Source organism: Sinohyriopsis cumingii, chromosome 12, assembly GCF_028554795.1.
Source record: "Sinohyriopsis cumingii isolate HCF-2022 chromosome 12, ASM2855479v2, whole genome shotgun sequence".
In the NCBI taxonomy this organism is placed as follows: Eukaryota; Metazoa; Mollusca; class Bivalvia; order Unionida; family Unionidae; genus Sinohyriopsis; species Sinohyriopsis cumingii.
The window spans coordinates 63,775,256-63,798,274 of record NC_142972.1 but is presented as its reverse complement, the minus strand read 5'-3'; the positions used below and the strand labels follow the sequence as shown (position 1 = coordinate 63,798,274).

Genomic DNA, 23,019 nt, shown 5'->3' with positions numbered 1-23,019 from the left:
AGCATCTATCCCTAAGCTATCAAATTTGGAAACCAACATTGTTTCAGCCGCTGTAAGAGATACTTTGTCTCTGGTAGGAGGAAGGAGCAGTCCCCCAAGACATGCGCAACGCTACGATTGTGACCGTTTACAAAAACAAGGGCGATCGCAGTGATTGTAATAATTACAGAGGGATCTCGCTCCTGAGCATCGTTGGCAAAGTGTATGACCGCATCAAACTCAACCGGTTGTAGCTGCTGGCTGACCGTGTGTACCCAGAACCACAGTGAGGCATCAGAGCAGACAGGTCGACGACATACATGATCTTCTCCCTACGACAACTCCAATAGAAGAGCAGAGAATAAGGTCAACCACTCTACATGATGTTCATCAACCTCACAAATGCCTTTGATGTGGTCAGCAGGAAGGGCCTTTTTGAACTTCTCAGTAAGATTGGTTGTACGGAATTTTATCAAATTAGGGCCTGTAACAATTGGATTAAGTTGGGATTTAATTCGCAAGACGGTTGTCTCCCCAACAACAACAAAAATCCCACAGCATTATAATATCTTTCAATGCCTATATTAAGGGAACAGTTTTGTATGATGGATCCTCCACAGTCTCCTTCCCAATCAACATCGGCGTGACGCAGGGCTGCGTGCTGGCGCCAACCTGTTTCGGGATATTCTTACCCATGCTCATGTCTTTCGCCTTTGACTCGACCACTGATGGCGTATATCTTCACACCAGGTCCGACGGAAGACTGTTCAACTTGGCAAGACTGCTTTCAAAGACCAAGGTGAGGTCGGTGCTCATCAGGGATATCATTCTTGCAAATGACGAGGCTCTTGTGACCCACACTTAGAACGTCCACCAGCGATTGAGAGATCTTTCATTGATGCATGCAAGCAGTTTGGGCTCGTCATCAGCCTGGAAAAGACAAATGTCAGTGTTCAAGATACCACCTTTGCCCCTTCCATCAAAATTGCCGGTGAAACACAGGAAGCAGGCAGCAACTTTTCATACCTGGGGTCAACTGTCAGCCACACTCACTCTTTTGATGTGGAGCTGGACAGAAGGCTTGTAATGTCAAACACCATCATGGCACAACTAACAAAAAGGGTGGGGGGAAGCAACGCGCAAACAGAGCACAACAATATCCAAGTCTACCAGGCCTGCGTTCTCAGCATCCTTATATATGGAAGTGAGGCCTGGAGCATCTACATGAGGCAAGAGCGCCTGCTCCACTCCTTCCATATATGGTGCATACAACGCATCTAGAAAATCAGCTGACAAGACCGTGTTCCACACGGTGATATCCTGTAGCTTGCAGGTACCCCCAGCATGTGCTCCCTGCTGAGCTAACACGGCCTTCGATGGCTGAGACACGTCCAACGCATGGACGATGGGAGGCTGCCAAAATACATCATATAGGGACAGCTTGCCACTGGTATCAGAATAGTCGGCCGTCCCTCACTTTATTTCAGTGGATGTGTGCAGCAGGGACATGAAGGCATGTGACATTTCACCCAACGACTGGGCAGTGATGGCCGAGGACCGAGGCACCTGAAGACTGACGTTAAGCAAGGGCATAGCAGTCGTTTTAGAGAGGAGATAGATGACAGTTGACATCAGAGAAACATGAGAGAAAGAAGAGCGCGGTAGCAACCTCAGTAACGCAAACTTCCCAGTATTTGTGCACCAACTGCAACAGGGACTCTCACTCGCACATTAGCCTGCACATCCACAGCAAGATATAATACGTAACACCTATTATAAACCTGCTAAATATACAAATTGTTAGATATTTTGTGTGAATATTTATCCTCCCAAATGTACATGATATTTTACATTAAAGAAAATTTGCATGGCATAACTAAAAGTATGTTTGTTATGTAATGGTGATGGATATGGTGGTGCTGATTATTTACTAAAATCACCAAGAGGCAAAACCAATAACCACACCATTAGTGGTATACTCAGTGTATCGCATTTTAACATTGGTATGATGACAAGAGGCAGTGAAAAACTTCATGAGTAGTGTAATACTAAAGTTTCAGTTGAATAAAGTAATGGGTCTAGAAGATTTTATATTTTCAAATACGTATGCGACAGATACATCGGTCCAGAAACCAAAATCGATTATATATGTAGCGTCGTTATGATGACAAGACCAAGTGACAAACTTCAGACATCGTATAATGCTACACTAAAGTTTCAGTTGAATCAAGTAACGGGTTTAGAAATTTTGTAACGTTCATAAACTTTGAACTTTTGGTCTTAAGTTTGAGGCCACGGTCATTACCACTATAAAGGCTATACTTATATCCAATCGTTCTAAAACTACACCGATACAATAATAAGAAGAATAACAACAATAACACTAAAGTATTATAACACTTGATCGTCATCACTTTGGTTATTATCATCATTTTCATCAATAGCGTTATCACACTCAAAATTATCATTACTTAGAATATTGTTGTTATTGTTGTTAACATTTGTAATATCCGTATCGCAGAGACTTTAATACATCGTCATCATGTTTATGATCGTCATCGATTCAATACCTTACATAATCTTTCCTGCTGTGGTTATTAGATAGTTGCATATATCTTGTCGTCAGAAAGAGAAGCCAAAATCATACTAAATATGCTAAACATAACAATCAGTAACGTGAAAATCTACTGACCGATACTTGTCTCTCAGTCGTGTTTCTATTGTACGGATCATCAGAGTCTCCAGGCTTTTCAGCAATGTTTTGAAAGCATCGGTCGGATTGGCCTTCCATTCCAGGAGTTTCAGCTCCTGAAAGGTTTTTAATTTATTATTTTAGTATCATAAGTCAATAAAACGTAAAGAACACAATATGATACAATTTGAACAGCCGATATTTTAATGTAGACATGCATATATGTGGAACATTTGGAAAAGAAATGGCATGGCTAAATAAAAATCAAATTTCTTTAATATGTATTTTAATTTTAATCTAAGAACTTTCTCAAACGACATATCAAACGATTCCCGAGGTGAATTAGTTATGATGGACTTGTCTGTGATAAACATATTTGCTATCCATGGTTCCAATAATACTATCTACACATTAGTAGATTGAACAACTGTGTCCGTGCCTTGTTTCAGCGACTTTGTTTGGATGTCATGTATTGCCATCTTTAGTATGGAATGCCAACTAAACAATAGCGTTGTGCAATGTACATAGGCCGAAAACGGTGGTGGCGATTGACCTAAAAAGGATACTTTGTTAGTTTAACAACGAAAGTATGACTATATACCAGAGGGAAGCCTATACAGTTGCATTTGAGTGAAAAGTACTTTGTGCAAACACTGACTGGCACTGGAAAAGTTCTTATTTATCAGTCCATTCAAAATGTGTTCTCTTCCATTGTCTCGACTAAACATGATCATTGTTCAAATTCGAACAACTTAATTTTGGGTGGATGCAGTGGCTTGCCTCCACGTCGAATGAAATGTACGGACCCGGAACACATACATCTCTGTTCGATATGTCAAGGTGTAGAAAGGGTTATAGACACCTCGGCTTGCAAAGATCGTTATGCATATAAATGCAAGAATTAATTCCGATAAATGTATAATGATAGCTGCATACTGAACTGAAGCGAATTATATATTTTACATTCAAAACAATATAACCATAACACCTTTTTTAATACACACAATATAGTAAATGCGTCCATGTACAATCCATATATAATTTATCGACACATTACTAATGAATACAGTTCAGATAGATTTAGAATTTGTCATAGGTTTTACTGAGTTTGATCTCTAAAGATTGCGCTAAAAAGGTGCCAACGATAGAATATTTACCTTTAGCAAAATGAGATACAACAGTTGGTCGATGTGCAATGTAATATGTGAATGTAGTGTCTTTCCGATGTAGCCCCTTTTTCAGTTTGAAAATAAAGTTCATTGTTGATTATGTTTTATATTATTGTGCACATCTATTTGCTTCATGGAACCGAGTAATTAAAAAACAAAATAGATGTACTTGTCCCCAAACCCCCAAACCCATTTTATGTCCTTTTGTAATGGAAATGATATTGATGACAACATTATCTCATGTTTCCCCAGGAATTGTCAAAACTAAAAGAAGTAAATATGAATATGAGGGTATATGTAATACAGGATGTATCTGTGAAAACCTTGCGTATGTTCTTATGTGCTCTTGTTCTGGGTGAATCTATTAACATAAAGAATTATAAACAAATCTTGATTGTATTCAATGGTAATTGCAACTACTGATTTAATTCTTTCGGACACGGGTTAATATATGGAAGTACACTTGGGACCTAAGATTCATCACTGCTGGAACAATGTTGCAAGTGGTCGATCTGCTAAAGGGATTTATGAAAATATAACACTAATGTTCACTGTGAAGTTTAAATAGAATTTGACATTACGTTATGGAGATGACACAATGTTAATTTTATATTACGGATATAATTATGAATTCCAACTGGAATATATAATTAAAACATGAGCTCAATAGACCTTAATAACACAATAATATAAATATGTCACTATCAATGTATTTGGAACTATTTACATGATATATAGACATATAGAGACACCTAATTTAATAATTGACAAATAGTACAATATTTGGAAAATGATTATATTTTTAGAATAAGTTTATATGACTAGTACAGATCGACATAAAAGTTTACTTTATTCCAAATACTCAATTGCATCATTAAATGAGCTTCTTGAAAGTCAACATTACAATAAGTACAATTATTGTAAAATTTCTTAAGATTACCCTGTCAACGTGTTCAGCTTTATGTCATACTCCTTGATTTGTTGCATTTAAATTATCTTTAGTTCTATATGAAACCAAACAGTTATCTACGGCAAACGGAAATGAAGGATTTGAGAAAATGTTAAGATTTGCCGTTTGCTTTGTATACTAAATACGCTATAAATTCAAATTTTCACCAGATTACCATCAAATGTTATAATCTGCCAGTCGCCCAACTGTCCGCAGTATTTTCTTATTTTTCTTTTTGTATCTTCTATCACGGCTGCCTTGTCCTCCATTGGAACCATGTCCCACTTGTTGCACACAAAAATCATATTGGTAAGATCATTTATGTGATCTTCTTTTGCGGCAGATAATGCTACCGCCTCAATCAATTTTCTAATCTGAAAAAAGTATATTAATTTGACTTTCTGCAAAAAACACAGCTTATCTGTTTTTGTAAACTTATTTAAGTATATTATATGTAACATGCATAATTAATTTGTTTAATTGTCGCGCCCAAAACCAATTGCTTTGACATGTTCTAAATCAGCAGTAAGACACTAATAATGACAACACAAAGATTTTAATAAACATGATATATAAGTTTCATTAATCGATTATGTCCCGCAGTATGAGTTAGTAGAAAATGTTTATGATATGCATATATTCACTGAAGTTCAATTATTGTATGAGTTAAATTCGATGTCGTACAACACTTTAATTTGCTTTGTTATAAGAACACACTTTGGGATTTTCGTTCTCTCAACACCTTCATGATATAAAAATTGATAGTAAGTGTTACTTATATATTTTTATTACGTTGCAAACGCCGACGACACTAAAAATAAAACAAAAAATAAGATTAAATCAACATTACTACTATAATCCAAGTTGAGACTTTCACACAAGTTTAAATAGTACAAATCCCAAATACAATACAATATATTCAAGGAATTTGAAATTTAGCAATCAGCTTAGATATTAAATACGCAACCGGTAAAACGTTTAAAATCAAACATTTAAAGATCAGTGACAAGCAAGCATTGTTGTCCAGTCACCATTGAAAGAAATATAGACGGATACAATTCGAATTTTTGATATATTCACTTAAACGTATTATTGGTCTGCAAATGTGGAAACAAGAGGGTAAATACCATATAGGATGCATTTTGTTGAATATTAACATAGAAAGAGTGAATACTATACCTCAAAATATGTAGTTTACTGAGGAGATAATAATTATGTTACAGGAAAGTTAAAGAATGGTTGGAAAATACTGAATGTTTTTTCCTTCTCTCAAATATTGTAGTGAACGGTTTACCATAAATTAAAGATTAGAATGTGCATGTATTTCCATTAAGAGAAAATGACACTGGCTGAAGCATTTGATGAGAAAAAATATAAAATATATATTTATATCTTTACCGCTATTTAAAAAATTATACATAGGGCACACATCAATATCAAATATGTGAAAATCTTAAATGTCAAAATACAAAAATAAGTTTATAAAAAGTGCTATCTTTTGAACTTTACTAACAAAATGTTTTAAATCCGGCAAGTAACTGTATGTAATCCAACTGTATACGAATTATATCTACAGCATGCTTTAACTGCAGGATTTACCTCTGTAACACACACAATATAAAAATAGACAGTTGAAAGACGTTAAGATCGTAACGGCAAGTACTACTTATAAAGCCGAACCCAAATTAGACGATTTTAAAAGAACACCATATAAAGTATGTACTCAAAATATGGATTTAAATGAAATAAAAATATGTACTCTCCAACAAAAGGAATTACATAGCTGATGATTATTAAGTAATGAGTTTGTAAAGTAAGAGGTATGCGTAAAAATGTTCCCATAACAATATTGGATCATCAACATATTTGATATGGACGACAGTTCATGAAAAGTTAATTAAACATCGGTATGGGAACTTTGTCAGCTGCATCGGCATCTAGATATTTCGTCAGAACATATTGCATATTATGTATAGTATTGTCCTTCCTGATGATCTTTAATTACAAAGAATACTTACCAAAAGTAACACTTTTTTGAGATAGAAAGAGATTTTACAACACATGCATGACAAATTAGGACATAGCTTTAATGGTGTGTAAATATAAACTTTTGATTAAGATGATTCGGTAGCATACATTTTATAGACAAGATGGCGAAATCTTTGCACAAGTTGATTTTATGCTTGGAAGCTTTAACAATACATGGCACCCACAAAGCGTGAACAAAACCTAATTGTACTTTACATTACCAACAATAAATATTATCAGTAATTAGTTAATGGATAGCTGATTGATGTTTCTGATAGATTGAGCCGATATGGTAAAACTCTTGACATAGTTGCATTCTTCTTGTTGCTTTTTCTGCATAAATGGTCAATAATCAAAGTAGGAAACATTTTTGTTTCTAAGAAATATATATTTTCATCATTTAATTGATTTTGTGGAGACTCTTTCAGGAGAATGGTTGCTATGACTATTATTGTTTATGTAATAGAATAGTACTAGTGTAATTCTTCAATAGCAAAGACCTATGTTATGTATACCTTTTAATAGTCGATCAGTTTGGGTGATAGCTTAGAATATCTAATCGGAGAGATATCATCAAAAGCGTCCGATGTTTAGTTCTGCAATGTGTTTTGCACGCTATATAGCATATTCAGTTTTTATTACAACTTCTTTATGTACACTGTAATGATGAACGTTACTCACATAAAACAAAATCTAAATTACCATTGACAAAAACGTTTTTGTTTATTTAATAAGTGAAGCAATAGCCATTGATATTGAGATACAAATTCATTAAAGCCAAAATATCAATAACTCCTATTCTGCAAAATGTAATACATACATACATGAATTGAAAGCATACATTTAGGAAATGAACACAAATATAACCGACAAACACTAATCAGTGACAATCTGAATGTACAAAAGGGGTGGACAAGATGAATGAACAAAAGGGGTGGACAAGATGAATAAACAAAAGGGGTGGACAAGATGAGTGAACAAAAGGGGTGGACAAGATGAGTGAACTGAAATTAAGGCACATTCAAATTATATAGGTTATGAAATTTCCAAGCGATTGTCAGGTGTTCCGTTTTTCGGCAAGAAACCATTTAATCGTCTTTTCCATATTTGATTTAATTTATATCTGATTTAATTGTTTGTAAGTTATACAATATTTTTCGATTTTAATTTCATTAATTATACGTCAAAGTTATGTAGTTTTGTTAACTAGAAAATCCATAATTTTTTCCGGAAAATCGTTTCACCGTGACTGTTCCTTTTTGTAAACACAAAAGGCTAATCTCTGAATCCCGACCTTAGTTCAAAATTAGTAATAGTCACGTAAACACAGATTTGTTTTAGCTATTTATATTGTGGGAATAACAAGGATGAGATCGATGCTGTGTTGGTTACTTTACCACCGAATTGTAAATAGCTTTTAGTGAACCACTTCTTAACTTCGAGTAAAATGATTGGGGTTTTTACAGGTCATGATGGGTCTACGTGATATTTTCATGCACACATGATTATGTGATCCTCTATTTCGCAGTTAGGCATTTCCGAAGTTGCACATTACTTAATTTTAATAGTGATGATTTGTGATCTGGGACGTAAATGTGGTTTGTTTTGTTGTCTCATATTTTTGAAGTTACATTTCAATGTTTATTCGAATTATTTGGATTCTAAAAGATGAATTCCTTTCTCTTTACATATTTTGTGTGCTTATACAAACTTCTAGGACAATTGTTTTTAAATTAATTCAAACACAAGATTATTTCTTGTATTTTTACAAGGAACTGTAGAAACAACATTGAATATGATACAGTATACGCCACAGCATTCCATTTTAGATTTGTTTGCGGGACTCGAACTTCATCAAAACATTTCATTAATATGACTTTTAAAATTGTATTCGTGGATTATTCCCGGATTATTTCTAGATATGATTCTTAAAACCGTAAGTTCTTAATCTTTCATTTTTACAGTATTTTTCCAGATAACTAGATTATTTGTTGAATTTCTCAAAAGCTTGTTGTTTTCACTCTTTCTTGTGCTGCTGTTTATTCCAGCCTAAACACGTAACATACGAATTGGGTGCTCGTCCTCGGGATTGTTTAGAATTTTAGCAAGAATATTTAAGAAAATTTTGTCTTTTGAAATTGAAATTCCCCTAGTTGTGGAAATGTTTAATGAAATCGGCAAGCCTTTTCACAAATTTCATGAAAAGTGAAAATATGTCTTTCAAATCCTACCCAGGAACAATTATATCGTTTCAAGAAAAATGATTTGATATTTGATTCAAAATGCCAGAAGAAACATAATGAAATATCAACTATCATTTACAGTAAGATACTAACAACATACTCAACTGAGTGTTACCGATAGCGGCAACGGACGTTGCCACAGGAATACGTATTGGTGTAGCAATATTTAACGATCTATTAGTTACAGAAACCACACGTCTTTCTGAATTATTTAATTCCAATGAAATGGAAACAGGGAATAAAGTCAGTGTTGCGAGAGTATTATGATGCATTCTTTATATTGGTCCACTAAATCATATCAAAATAAAATGTTAAATGAGCAATACACGTAGGAACATGAACAACCAGTAATGCGAACAGAAGGTACACGGATATTCATAATAATACACTTTATGAAAATTCTTTGTTTATTCAAGAAATTATATAATTTCTCCAACTTAACATTGCTATTATTTTATAGTTACTCCCAAATTTAAAATAATTAGCTGAACGTACACTGTAAATTACATGTACACTTTCTATTGAACAGGTACTTAAAAGTCTATTGTACAGAGTGGTTATATTCATTTTAAACGTATTGTTACTATGACAATTTCATTATAATATGATATTTACTGAATTACTTAATTACTAATTAGAAGAGAGAAAATAAATATGCATAACACATCATCAGGTTTTGGAACGTAGTTATCCAAAATGTCAAATCAAGGAAATATGAACTGTATGAATGTATGAACTCACTCCGTAGATTAATAAATTCACAATTTGACCACGACATCATGCAAATTTGAATAATGTTCATGGCCTATATAGCAAAGGATCTTTATTGTCATAATTTGCACTGTTCAATCACACGAAAATGTTTGCATATCTAAGTTACTATATTTTACTTTTGAAGTAAATTGAATGCTCAATCTAGTAATCGATTAGATTCTGCAAGATTCCCATTTAGAAGAATATTTACAAGGATGAGAAGCTATATAAATACATATATTCGTAGATAGCTAGCTACATAGATATATAGATAAAGTTGATAATATATATATATATATATATATATATATATATATATATAGAGAGAGAGAGAGAGAGAGAGAGAGAGAGAGAGGTAGATAGATAGATAGATAGATAGATAGATAGATAGATAGATAGATGGATGGATGGATGGATGGATGGATAGATAGATAGATAGATAGATAGATAGATAGATAGATAGATAGAGATAGATAGATAGATAGATAGATATATATAGATAGATAGATAGATAGATAGATAGATAGATATATATAGATAGATAGATAGATAGATAGATAGATAGATAGATAGATAGATAGATAGATAGATAGATATAGATAGATAGATAGATAGATAGATATACCCCAGAATCTTGAACTCCGCCTGCGTGAGAGCTATCGATGATGAAGATATATCCAGCCGAATTGGGGACAAACTCAACAACTTGCTTCGTAAGCGAATCTCGCTCTCCAATTCCCGGTGTGTCAACAAGAACAACACTTTCCTGAAAAAAAAAACAATAACATGTTAAACTAAAATCATCTGCAGTTATTTCCCTTAAATATACTGTTCGCTAATGAGGATCATCGAATCCCTTTTCAAACGTTCAGCACAGAAACGAATAATAACTACAAACATTAAATGCAGTCGAAATGCTTATTTTCGTATTGTTCAGTTATATAAACCAAACTGAAAAGCATATAAGCCGTGGACACTGAATACGCTTGACCAAATTATTAGACAAGCTGCATCATTATTTGCAATATTTTCTCGATAGTATTTCCATGAAATGAAACATTCATCAAATAGTTATTTTATTGAAAAGGATTAATATCGATAGTGTATACAGCCTTAGCTCTTTTTAAGGACAATGCTTCAAAGGACAAGGACATAAAGAAGACAAGAATATAGTTCAAAAATATACTTCGGTAGTAAAACAATGAATGAAAAGGAAGAAGACGTTTCGGCACAACGTTTGACGCTTCATCTTAAAAGGCACGGAAAACGTTGTTGGATCAAATTAGCTCTAATTGATGACGTTATCAAGTGGGTCAACATTCATACATTTGTTCCATCTATTTTGCTGCCGAAGACTATCAAATTAAAATTCATCTCGACTATCATACTTTGTGCAAAGTAGATTGTATAAAACTAGTAAACCTTTAAGTTAAAAAGCTGTGTTTAGTTTATATGACTAATACAAGTATGAAATTAAATATATGTATGTTTATTTATTTGACAAAAATGTTACAGAAGAATGCAAGTTGATATTAAGGGTTATAAAAAGCAAACTAATGGCAGAACAATGTCAGTTTGGTCACTTATATTAGAAATAGATTGATAGCAATGCACTTGAACTTGAACATATCCGTATTTGTTTTAAGGGTTCGTATGACACGGAAAATGTTGTTGGATCAAATTAGCTCTAATTGATGACGTTATCAAGTGGGTCAACATTCATACATCAGTCAATATGATGCTCATAACTTTAATCCAACAGGTTTATTTTGATCTTTTATTTTGTGTTCTTTATTGTTTTATTTCTTGCATGTTTTACCGTTTCCTTGAAGAATCTTTCTAATTCAGTACACCTTGCTTGTAATAAGATATATCTTATATCGTTAGTTTGCATGTTATAACCTGCTTTTGCAATGTTGAACTTTCAAACTGGGGAATTTAAGCACGATGAAACCTTTTCATTTGAGTTTTAGTAGCATAGTTTATAGCTAAATATGATGTTATGTAGATTTTGTGCAACACTTATGTTGTTGTTTTATATTTGTCCGTCCCGTTCGCATAATAATCATTGGTAATGATAGTTATGCATACCATCCTCCGTGATCTGTTGCTTGCACAATAAACTAGTCAATTTTACTATATGATGATAGAATTGGCAGTCAAACCGTCTAATAAAGATGAAGAGTTATCCTTCTCAGTCAACAAACATTCTAGTTTAATCAATCTTAAACTTTGCTGGAATATCAATATTTGTATTTATATGTGGGTCTAAACACAATATAGGTATGATTTATATGCTTTGTTTGATATACAACAGTTCACATACTATCCATACATGATATTTTGCTATCGAGCAGTCAATATGATAATGAAACCTTTGGATTCAGGGTGCGAATGAATAATCAAGAAAGTCAGATTTACAAAACAAATCATGTTAAGGTATCAAGCCACTACTACTCAACTCGACAATCAGTCGTGTTACTCAAGATACCAGCTATTGAATCCCACATATGTGCATGCATATTAGAATGTACACAATATTGCAGCGTTGGGATGAAGCTAGCAAAGGTACATATCCGTATTGTTGAGGTCGCGCAAACTAAGAGAAATTTAAACATCTTCTAAAAGCCATCACTAATTTTGTATATCATAATACCATAATGCTGTTTTATCCATTCATAAAGACTGCATCATCTTCGGTCTTACGTGTAACGAATTGTACCAATTAATTATCAAGATGGTGAACACCAGGATGGCTGCAAGCACCTACTTATATTTCCCCTCTTTGACATTTAATAACTTACGTGCAATGAGGATACTGGCCAATATATATCAATTTGTTTGAGGGGTTCATGATCTCCATCTTCTGACAGTAACTTCTTCGTTATTGAGTCTAACTTTCCCCTTAGTTCATTGGAATCCGCCGTCAGAGTTATTTCTTCGACAATTCTCTTGTCGACGAAGCATTCTATCCTTCTATTCTCGCTGTTGTGTAAGCGACATAAGCTAGCGGTTGTATGCAAATGGTGCGATGGTAGAATCCTCTCCCCTAGAAGCACGTTGAGAAATGTACTCTTACCGGAGCTTGTTTCGCCTGTAGTAAGAAAGTCACACGAAGAATATATTAGTGTACATGACTTGATGTTTAAAAACTGGTACTTCGTTTCATAAATGGAACCTACTTGCTAAATTGTATTCATGTAAATGACCGCACATATCGAATCTTTCCCAGTCATGACATATTATAACGGTTTCAAAATAAACTATTTATTTGGATCTAAGATGATCGTATGGGGAATCTATCTCGACAAAAATAAATTAGTTTTGTATATATCATAATACAGCTCGTGAGCAGCATTTAAACATAAATTTAAATCGTATCGCTGCCATTCACGCATGATGATTTTTGTTGCTCTAAGAGAATTTTATGATACTGTGCTGCAATTACAGGTTGGATTGCAGTATCCAACTAATTACATTGTCTAGCACGAAATAACACGCGAGATATAATGGTATGTCCCCACAATAAAATGAACTATTTTGAACTTGATATTTTGAAGGTGACTATATTTGAATGTTTTCCTTCCATGTCCTAGCGCAATTGAGACAAGGGTGTATCTTAGTTTGTATTATAATTATTAAATGCAGATTTCAACGATGATTTCCTGACTATTTACCTAGAACAAATAACATAAATTATATTTCACTGTAGAATAAATAAATATTTAATACAATAATTAACAACCCTATTTATATTGAGAGTTGATTAAGAGACCCCTTGCTATGCTATGGAAAATAGAATGTTTATGCATTTGATCAAACGAGGACCATTACAAATTTCACGGTCCTGATCTCTTAATTTTAACGTATATTTTACGGAAACGTAGAAACGCGAAAATAGTATAGTATATTGATTGGGAATGTCCTGTCAGCATGAGTTGGTATGAGATATAATTATGATGAACGAAACCGTTATTTGTGCAATTAATATAGTTGTTTTGTTTGATAAGACGCGACAAATTTATATTAAATGGTGGCACCACTCTGTACAACGTAAAACTATCAATTGGTAATTGAGTATAGTTGTACACAACTCATGCGGATGTTTTGTTTCTAACTAAAACGCACAAGTACGCATTCTTAAGTGTATGCTTACCTTGGATTTATGTATTATAAGCATATTGAAGTCCTTGTTTGTGTTGATTTTGCTTAAGTTGCAAGGGTTCATATTTACCTTGCAATTCATTGCAATTTATTCATTTATTCATTTTGAGCCGCCACTTTGTATTGAGCTCTGTTCACACATAACTGTGAACATAGTGATTTAGGTGACATAAATATAACAAATGCGTTGCCGGAAAATAAATGCTGGACATTTTGACTTTTGAAAGCTATAATTGATGTTCAAACAAAGAAACTTATTTCAGTCAGTACTTACGCTTAATTACCTCGATACATATTAAATGATGTGTGACGTCATACGTAGTTTCTGGTTTTCGTTGTAGGAAATCAATAAACGCTAGATTTTCAAATTATGTATCGTTATCATGTAATGAAATAAATAATAACATACTGGTTTAGCCTATTATTTAAAGAGTGTCAGGCTTATCTAGTAGGCAAAAAGGAAATACCAGAAACAACAATTTCAAATTCCTCGGTCATGTTCTGCAGCACTGTCTTAATGGTTTGTAACTCCTCCTCATAGTGTAGGAACCTCATTTCTATCACCTCACCCATGTTCTTCTTCAACGATTCATCCTGAACATTTGTAATTACGTCAGAGTAAAGTTCTAGCAGTTTCGTCTTTAAATCTTTGTACTTTTGTACCGTTTTATTAAGTACATCTTTAATCTGCAGAGAAAAAAAGTTTAAATTATTACCGTACCACAGAACAATAGTATTTGCAAACCACAAGTAATTTGTACATCAACTATTCATATATTTAGAAGTAATCCTGGTCGAACTACGCCTTCCACTCACCTTTTCGAAAATCTTATACAAATCACAGCCTCAATCCCCCATGACTTGAGAAGCGAGCTTTATGCTATGCTAAACATATATCTGATCAGCATTAATAATATACGAAAAGTGAACAGACATGGGAGATATAAGTTTATGTCGCGTATCAGAGTTTGAAAGGGCAAAACGTACTACTCATTCTTACAGACCATGGAATGAATGGCACGCTTGTGAGACGGTGTACATCATCTGTACACATCCGTTAGGTCGTGAATCAGCCAAGTTTAGATTATTCACTGCTACCCCAGGCTACATGTAAAGTTCGCTGATGGATTACAACTGATGCAGATTGTATCAAAATGGCCAATACATTAAAGCGAGGTCAGCTGGTTATTTTTAATCTACAACGGAGTAAAATAGTTTCTGCTAATATCGAAAACTACTTGAACATTTTGAGTGATGGTGCTGGACATAACTAGCTGGTCCACAATTGCTCTCCATGCTTATCATTACGTGGTGCATATAAAGTAATGACGTATTTTTCGACATTGGTATACAAAGTGAAGAGCCCAGCACGTGTTTTGAAACGACTACTGAACGCTAAATACGTGGGTTTCATTAATATTATCCATGCAAGCGATATACTTGATAATTAGCATGCTGTGCTGTCAGCCAGACGATTGCATATTCTAATCAAATTTTCAGACAAGATATGCCTTACTGATAATAGAGAAAACTGGGCCTGGCTGACTGTAAGAGCGATTTCAATGATGGATATGTGACATGTATACTCTTTGAAACTTATTTGGACTGATCACATTAGTTGACTGTAAAACATCACAAGCTTAAGATTATATGAGTACCAAATATTTATAGAAAAAAGTCAAAAGCACACCTATTAAGGAGAAATTTTGTTTTTTACTAACGAATGACTGTGACATAATGTCAAAACTTCAGATTGATATTATTAATATTGGGAAATAGTTTATGTAGCAGAGAAACTTCGATCCCTGCAGGATTTGAGTGGATCATATCGATTTATCAAAGAAGCACCTTAGATTATATATGCCTTTTCAGGGACATATGCAGAACACTTTGATGAATAAATTAAATTGAAAGTGGCCTTAAAAATGGAAACAAATAACGCAAGACTGGCTTTGATGAAAACGCGATAAAGACTTCATATAATATGGTGCAAAATATAGCAGTGTTTCTGAGGAGACTGTGCACCACATCTGAAACAAAGCTTGATAATTTTAGTGAAAATCATACCTGTAAAGCTGACTACATCTAAGAACAAGTTATGTAAACATATGTCTCTGGGTATTATATAGGAATGGAGTTTGAACAGTTTTACAAACAGATAAACCTAATGACAGAATCAAAGCAGCGCAAGTATAATTTGTAATGGCTGTTTCGGAACATAAACAACTTAAAGGTATTCATGAAATATATAAGGCGTCTGATATTATTGAGTAATTACGTCAGTCTGACAAAATGTATGATATTATTGTATTCGTGGATGGGTCACTTGATATTATTGACGCGCACTACTTTTTGAACTATATTTTATTTAGCGCTGAAAAGGAATTTCGCTATCGGGAACCTGAAGTAGGTGTTCTTAATTATTTCACAATGGCTGATTATCACGTTTGCGTCATTAACGGCGAACATCATAGGTATTTGAATAACAAATAAATTGCGTCATTAACGGCGAACATCATAAGTTTTGGTATAACAAAGCTCTAGAGGCTAATAACGACATACAACGACTGGAATAAATAATGTCATCCACTTACCCATTGTCGGAATGTGTTATACCTTTTTAAGTTCACCGAGGCAAAGGCCATACCTGAGATAAAACCTCAATTAGATATGAAGCCCCAAAGGGTAGTTTGAGATTTGGTGCAATACTAAGTAAAGGAGAATTTGAACTTTTTTTGCCGAGATGAACGTGGGAACCATTATTAATGAGTTTCTGGATTTATTTGTTATGGACTATTCGTATAAAATTAGCATTTATCTTTTTATAAAACCATCCGGTAGTATTTCAGATCAAGATCAGTAATGAACTTTCTATCATGTTAATATGTTCAATTATATCAACTTCCATATTTTTTATAAGCTCAATGTCATTCGGACTCGAACATGCAAAGGTGTATGATTTGGAAAATGTGAACTCTGCGTCAGAACATGCCACGAATAATATTGTAACACAAATATTGTAGTTACGTATTGGCCCAGGCGCTGGACAATGTCTTACATCAGGCACTGGAGTGAAATCACACAGTCACCTCTGATAGCCCTGTGGATCTGTTCGTGAATGTAACAATGCCAAACAAAGAAATGATTTAATTGCTTGGATTAAAGCAACTTGCAGTGTCCAATCCTGCTTCAATGCAAAAACTAAACTTCGTTTTTGACGGAAATTTTATTTAGAGTAGGTTTCCTCTATGTGATCATGCATACCGCGCCGGATCTGAGTCAAATCGCACGACAGCATGGAACAAAATACCAAGTTGAATGCAAATAGCCGACATATTTGAATTATTGAGACCCATATTTACACCGAATACAATGCCGGTTACAAATCCACCACCGGTTGTTAATGGAAAAAAAGCAATAATACAATAACTAAACAATATGGATGTCAGTGTAATATAAAAATACCAAGTGGTGCAATAAAGGCTGACGTACTTTAGATAATAGACACGCGTAAACAAAATCGTTGCCATGTTGACGTTGGCAAACTCCGTAGTCGCGATGAACTAAATCGTCTTACATATACGTTGTTGCTACTGCATCTGCTGAACAAGTTCATGATCTAGGACATCAATAACATTTAAGTGAAATTAAGATTTATACGGGTAGAAATGAGTTAGAACATCCCTTGTGAATTATTCCACCCACATACAAGCGTATTACAGCTGCTAATAAATATGATCCCTATAATAACATTTGTGTCAAAATCGTTCGGCCACTCTGGAGTTAAAGCTGATATCATCCTCAATACGCATTCTTTTACGTCGCTTCGTTGCGGTAAGAATGGGCTTTAAATGACGATAATGTGGACTCACAGCGGTGCCAGTACAATTCTGAACCATAACGATACCAGCACCATGATTTATAAAATTGAGACAAGTATTGAACGAACTTTTTAGGCGTTGGAGAAATACACCATTGCAGGATCAGAATGGACCATCAATTGATGTATTTAAGTCTAAGTGCATTTTTCACCATACCAAAGGATTCGTTAGTCCAGTTACGTACCACCACCAGAATATGCAATTGAATGGGCAATAGAGAAAGAGTTAGATCGAGCTAGTGACAACTAAGACATGATTCGAGGGGCAGCACCTGGTTAAAATTGAATTTCCTTGCAGCTTACCCAGTCCACACGGATCAAACTTAAACGACTTCACCCTGGTTGAGTAACATTATGAGTTGTCGTTGATGAGCGGTATGTTTGGTTCAGAAATGGAAAACGCACTACCAATGAATAAATAGTCTTATTTGGTTGCTTAAACAACACGGGAAGCACGAACGTCAGAAGTGTCCATGCAGATGTTGCACGCGTGTATGTATATAGCACTGAACTAGTGATCCCAGAGCATGCATTATACTGTGCTGGAGTCAGTGAACAAGTTGAAACATTCTCTAATTTACTGTGGTGCAGCGAAAGATGAATGTTCTTATCTTAAGTGTCAAATGTCTCATTCCTCAAGTGAACGCCAAAGCAAACAGCCCAACAACATAAATAGTTGATCAACAGCCATCTCGATTTTGTAACTTAGCAGGAACTAAGTTAAGGCATTCCTTAAATTACTGGAGATTAACGCAAACTGTATTGGACAACAGCGTTGATAATTATGACGCCTGATAACAATGATAATTTATCTAACGAAAACAAATATCTCTGAAGTTTCATAAATTGGGTGGGTATGAAAGCACTTAATGATGCAAGAAGTAACCAGAGCATCTAACTCACCGACATGATAGATCGCCCACAATATGGAAATATGCAGTTCATAAATTCGTCATTGGAAAGGGTAATGAGCAATCAAAATTGGGAGAATAGGACAATGTCTAGTCCATATGGTCCAAGCAGCACAGACCTTCTGACCAGAAAAGGTGTGTCTGTACGAGTATACGAGTAAACGAGTGCCTGGGACAAATATATTGAAACTCAGTTGCGAAGCGTTTTATAAATACTTTTATCGAGAAGGTATCAGTTTGATCTGGATTTGATTAAAAAACTATGGGCGACTATCGCGATCTGTATATGCGCACCGACGTGTTGCTGATCACTGATGTGCTTGATCAATTTTGTAACACTGCCATGCACAACCATAATCTATATTGTGCACATTACATCTCACCACCAGGGATAGCGTGGGATGCTTTGATGTCGAAGACCAAAATCGAGTTTGAATTGATCACCGACATCGATATGAATGTATAAAGATATACGCGCGGCAACAACTCAAAAATGGAAGAATATGACCTCCCTGTCCTGAACAGTTCCATGATGTATCTGGTTGAGAATAACTTTAGGTCTGTCAAAAGAATGTTCAGAATACATGTGAAAAGGACGCACCTATTTACTTAAGGATTTTACATTAGTTTCTTTCACTCATTTCTTGATTAATATCACCTACATATACTTTCATGAAGTTACTATCCGCGATGTTCATTGTTTGTCAGCGATTTGCTGATCCACGTATAGTTTTGTTGCTTAATTAGTATCACCAGCACAGTTTTCGATAAAGCAACCGACTTATACTTGTCTCTAATTCCATCGATTTTGGTAAACTCGGCCATGTTCGGTACCACATACAAAGTCAATTTTTGGCTTGACAGTAATTTTCCGATTGTCACCATGTAACGTTTTAAATTTGAAAGTGTGATCAAAATTTCATCTGACTTGATACCAACAACAATACGACTTGGACATTGATACAAATCTGCCTTGGTGGCTAATCACCTAATATCTACATCAGCATCGTGACGCTGAGCTGAGTAACATCCATAAATTTTAATTGACATTGTTGTGTGATAGTACAAGTACTATAATGTAAAATCAAAGTGTTCTGACGTGTTGGTGAACGCCCCAGTCCATGCAACACTGCAACGCATATCAGTCTATCCAACCGTGTTTATACTGGCATAGTCGAATGAACAACGGTTATTTACCTTGATTAACAACATCAACAGGTGCTGCAGGTTCATACGTGTCAAACTACAAATTATGTTGATGTGTTACCATGGATGTGACCCGGTGAGTGACATGGCCTATTGAAGAATTCAGATTAACAATACCGGTTTCGCGTGTGCATGGCATCATCGATGTAATTTCATTTCGCGTAACGCACAACGAAAATGTTCGGCTGATTTTGACATCGTTAGTAAATAACGGAGCGATCTTCAGGGATTGTCGGAGAATATTCAACGACCTGGTTCTGGTAAAAGAAGACCTCTTTCTCTTTTGATAAGGTCACCTACCACGTTTGTTAAAGCCGTTCTTAATGCGATTCTTAGAGCCACTAATACTGCTGTTTTTGCAACTTCTGGAACCGTGGTTACCAACAATGCTTAGAATCATTGCAAGGAACAGAAATATTCAACCTGTTTTTTGAACTTGTTGGACCTCAAACTTGGATACTTTTAGTTTCACTGATGGTTTTGTTTTGTACATCGACGCATTAAACTGAGCCAGCTGTGTTTGAGTTAACTACACAGGAACATTTGCAGTTAATGTTGCGTGAGAAAGTTTTAGCGTGACCCCACAATTTATTTTGATTGCGTATTTTATTTTCTCTAGTTGAGTATCATTAAGATCGAATATCGGTTCGTGGTAGGGATTTAATATTCAAATACGTCACAGGTTTACAATTGTGAATATTCCAAAGATGCATCGATCGCTCTCATTCGGCCACCATCACCCGCAAACATCAGTGGATTGTCAGAAATTATCATAGCATAACATCCGTTATTACCATCATACATCTGCATGAAAGTGCATATCAATGACAGTCTGAAAAACTACTAGTGTTCTACTGAAAAGCAGCTAATCGGGAACAACAAACGAAAGTCTTATTTGGATATTTGCAGACCAGCGTTAATGTATTATGTCGGTACATTTACGATTACAGATGGTCACCTGATCATGCAATATGAGGAGTTGCTTCGGTGTATTTCAGCGAATTTCTTCATAAGGTTCTTGATTACCGTTAAACCGCAGATAGTTTTCGGTCACTTCCAAGGTGTCAAATATAATTTTGCTACGTTTTTGACCATTATCTTTAATTGCATTTTGACATACATAGTTTTCATTCATTTTGACCATGTTGGGTACTTATTTGACAATTCATCTGTCATGCAATAGCTGTTTTAGTGTGAGTGTTCTTAGGATATGCAGCGTTGAAGTGGTTCCCGGCTGCATGAAATGATAACAAGCCTAATGAAGGGGATTACACAGGCATCAACAAAGTCAGCGTTGGAAACATATTTACTAGCAGCACTACACCCACATAACACTCGTTGGGTTTATTCTTAAGAACAATCATCGGTATAACTGGCAAGTCCGATATTTATTGTGGCACTGTCATGGTATCGTTGATAACAAATCCCACTTTAGCATTGGGCGGGTAACCGGCGACGTCGGCTTGTACCAGTTTTCCGTCAATTGCCAAAAATGACTCACATGGAAGGAGAAACTTGGATGTATCTTGTACTTGCAATGCCATTTTTAATTGATTGTGATCTCTTGCCTGGTATGATGAAGACCAGAAATCTCTATGATTTCATCCATTAACACAGGCACACCCATGTCAAATCATGGAAGACATATATTAATCAACTGACACATATGGAAATGTCATGTTTGCACTTATATACTAATTAGTTTCTTGACGGCTTTGCCACCCACGTCTAAATCCAATCAATATTGCCAGAGTATTAATCGTTGATTCTGAGTATCTCTGCTAAGTGTCCTCGTTAACGATTTCACTAGCTGCAGTAAGCATTGATTCTGTCGATGATTATGTAACTGAAATGCCTTTTGGTATTTAATCGCCGTATTCAAAAAAAAGCTACTGAGATGCCTACGAACCCAGTTGTTCCAATCGATCCACAGCAGCACGTTTAGCAACTATTTGCAACTGGCATTGCATCTTGCTTAGCGACGGTAACAACGCGCGATCATCAGGTTGTAGATGCTTTTGGTGCGCTCGCAAATAATCCCAGTTCTATAATTTGTAATTTTCACATGTACACAATCTTTTGTTTGCACATCCAAGCACTAGTCATTATTGTTATTGTAAAATTTCAGGTTGATCTCTAAAGTGCAGTTGCTTTGTCAAGATTCATCCTGGCAAATCTACAACTTGTCCCTCTTCATCCACAAGGGAAATGCGAATATGAAACAACCAATTATTATATCATTTCAAATACACAGGTGCCGGAGTGTTCAACCGCATTCGTCTGAGACTATATGGCGATGAAAGACGTGTGTGTGATCTCATGGACATTTATATTAATGTTAGAGTCTTTGTTAGTTAAAAGTGAAGTGCATCGCCAAATGTCTTCATTGATGTATTATATGTCGTACGCGAATAGAGAAATTAATTAGTATGCCACTACGCACCAGTGTCGGCTATAAACATAAATGAATGGTTAGTGGGCAGATCAAAAAAACGGTTGGGATCTCATATTATGCTAACTGTAATAGAGTCACCAACCGTCAGTGGTGCATAAAACGTCATAATTGAATTCTCGCTTTGTGGGTGAAATAATGATCATCAAAGTCACGCTTTGGGTTGTTTTTACAAACACCTGCTACAATGAAACATTGATTTCACTTAGCACACCGACAGTCCCAATTGATTCATGACTAATAAGCGGTTTCTCATATATCATGAATATCTTGAACATGTTCATCCATATGTTTGTTCACACCCCGCCATGGTATGTAATAGTGCACTTTGTCCGGACTGTAGCATATCTTTGACATTTTTGGAGGCTTCTATCACAACGTAAATCAAATCTAGTTGTTGGTAAGCAGCTTCGCGGTGTCGCTTTCCATTTTCTATGTTATAACTGCCATAAACTTGTTATATGATTGGTTTTTAATTGTTAAATTGGCGCACCCAAACCAGTTCGATATTTACCCACTCGATTGCAAGTTCCATTCTAATCAATAATGAAAGAATTATACGAGTCCGATAATAAGTACAAACACATCACAAA

At 35.1% G+C, this 23,019-nt stretch overlaps 1 protein-coding gene across 3 annotated transcripts in view; it reads right to left on the bottom strand.

The window, feature by feature from the left end:
- The window catches only part of LOC149786591 (uncharacterized), a 95,083-nt gene that overhangs the window by 30,451 nt on the left and 41,613 nt on the right, over positions 1–23,019 (bottom strand). For all 3 annotated transcript variants that reach the window (XM_089977091.1, XM_089977090.1, XM_089977092.1), the window contains 5 exons: positions 14,445–14,664; positions 12,618–12,907; positions 10,439–10,579; positions 4,957–5,163; positions 2,672–2,787 (listed from right to left, as the gene is read on the bottom strand). In XM_089977091.1, the coding sequence (XP_089833217.1) occupies positions 2,672–2,787; positions 4,957–5,163; positions 10,439–10,579; positions 12,618–12,907; positions 14,445–14,664 (974 nt within the window). The remainder of the gene's footprint in view (positions 1–2,671; positions 2,788–4,956; positions 5,164–10,438; positions 10,580–12,617; positions 12,908–14,444; positions 14,665–23,019) is intronic.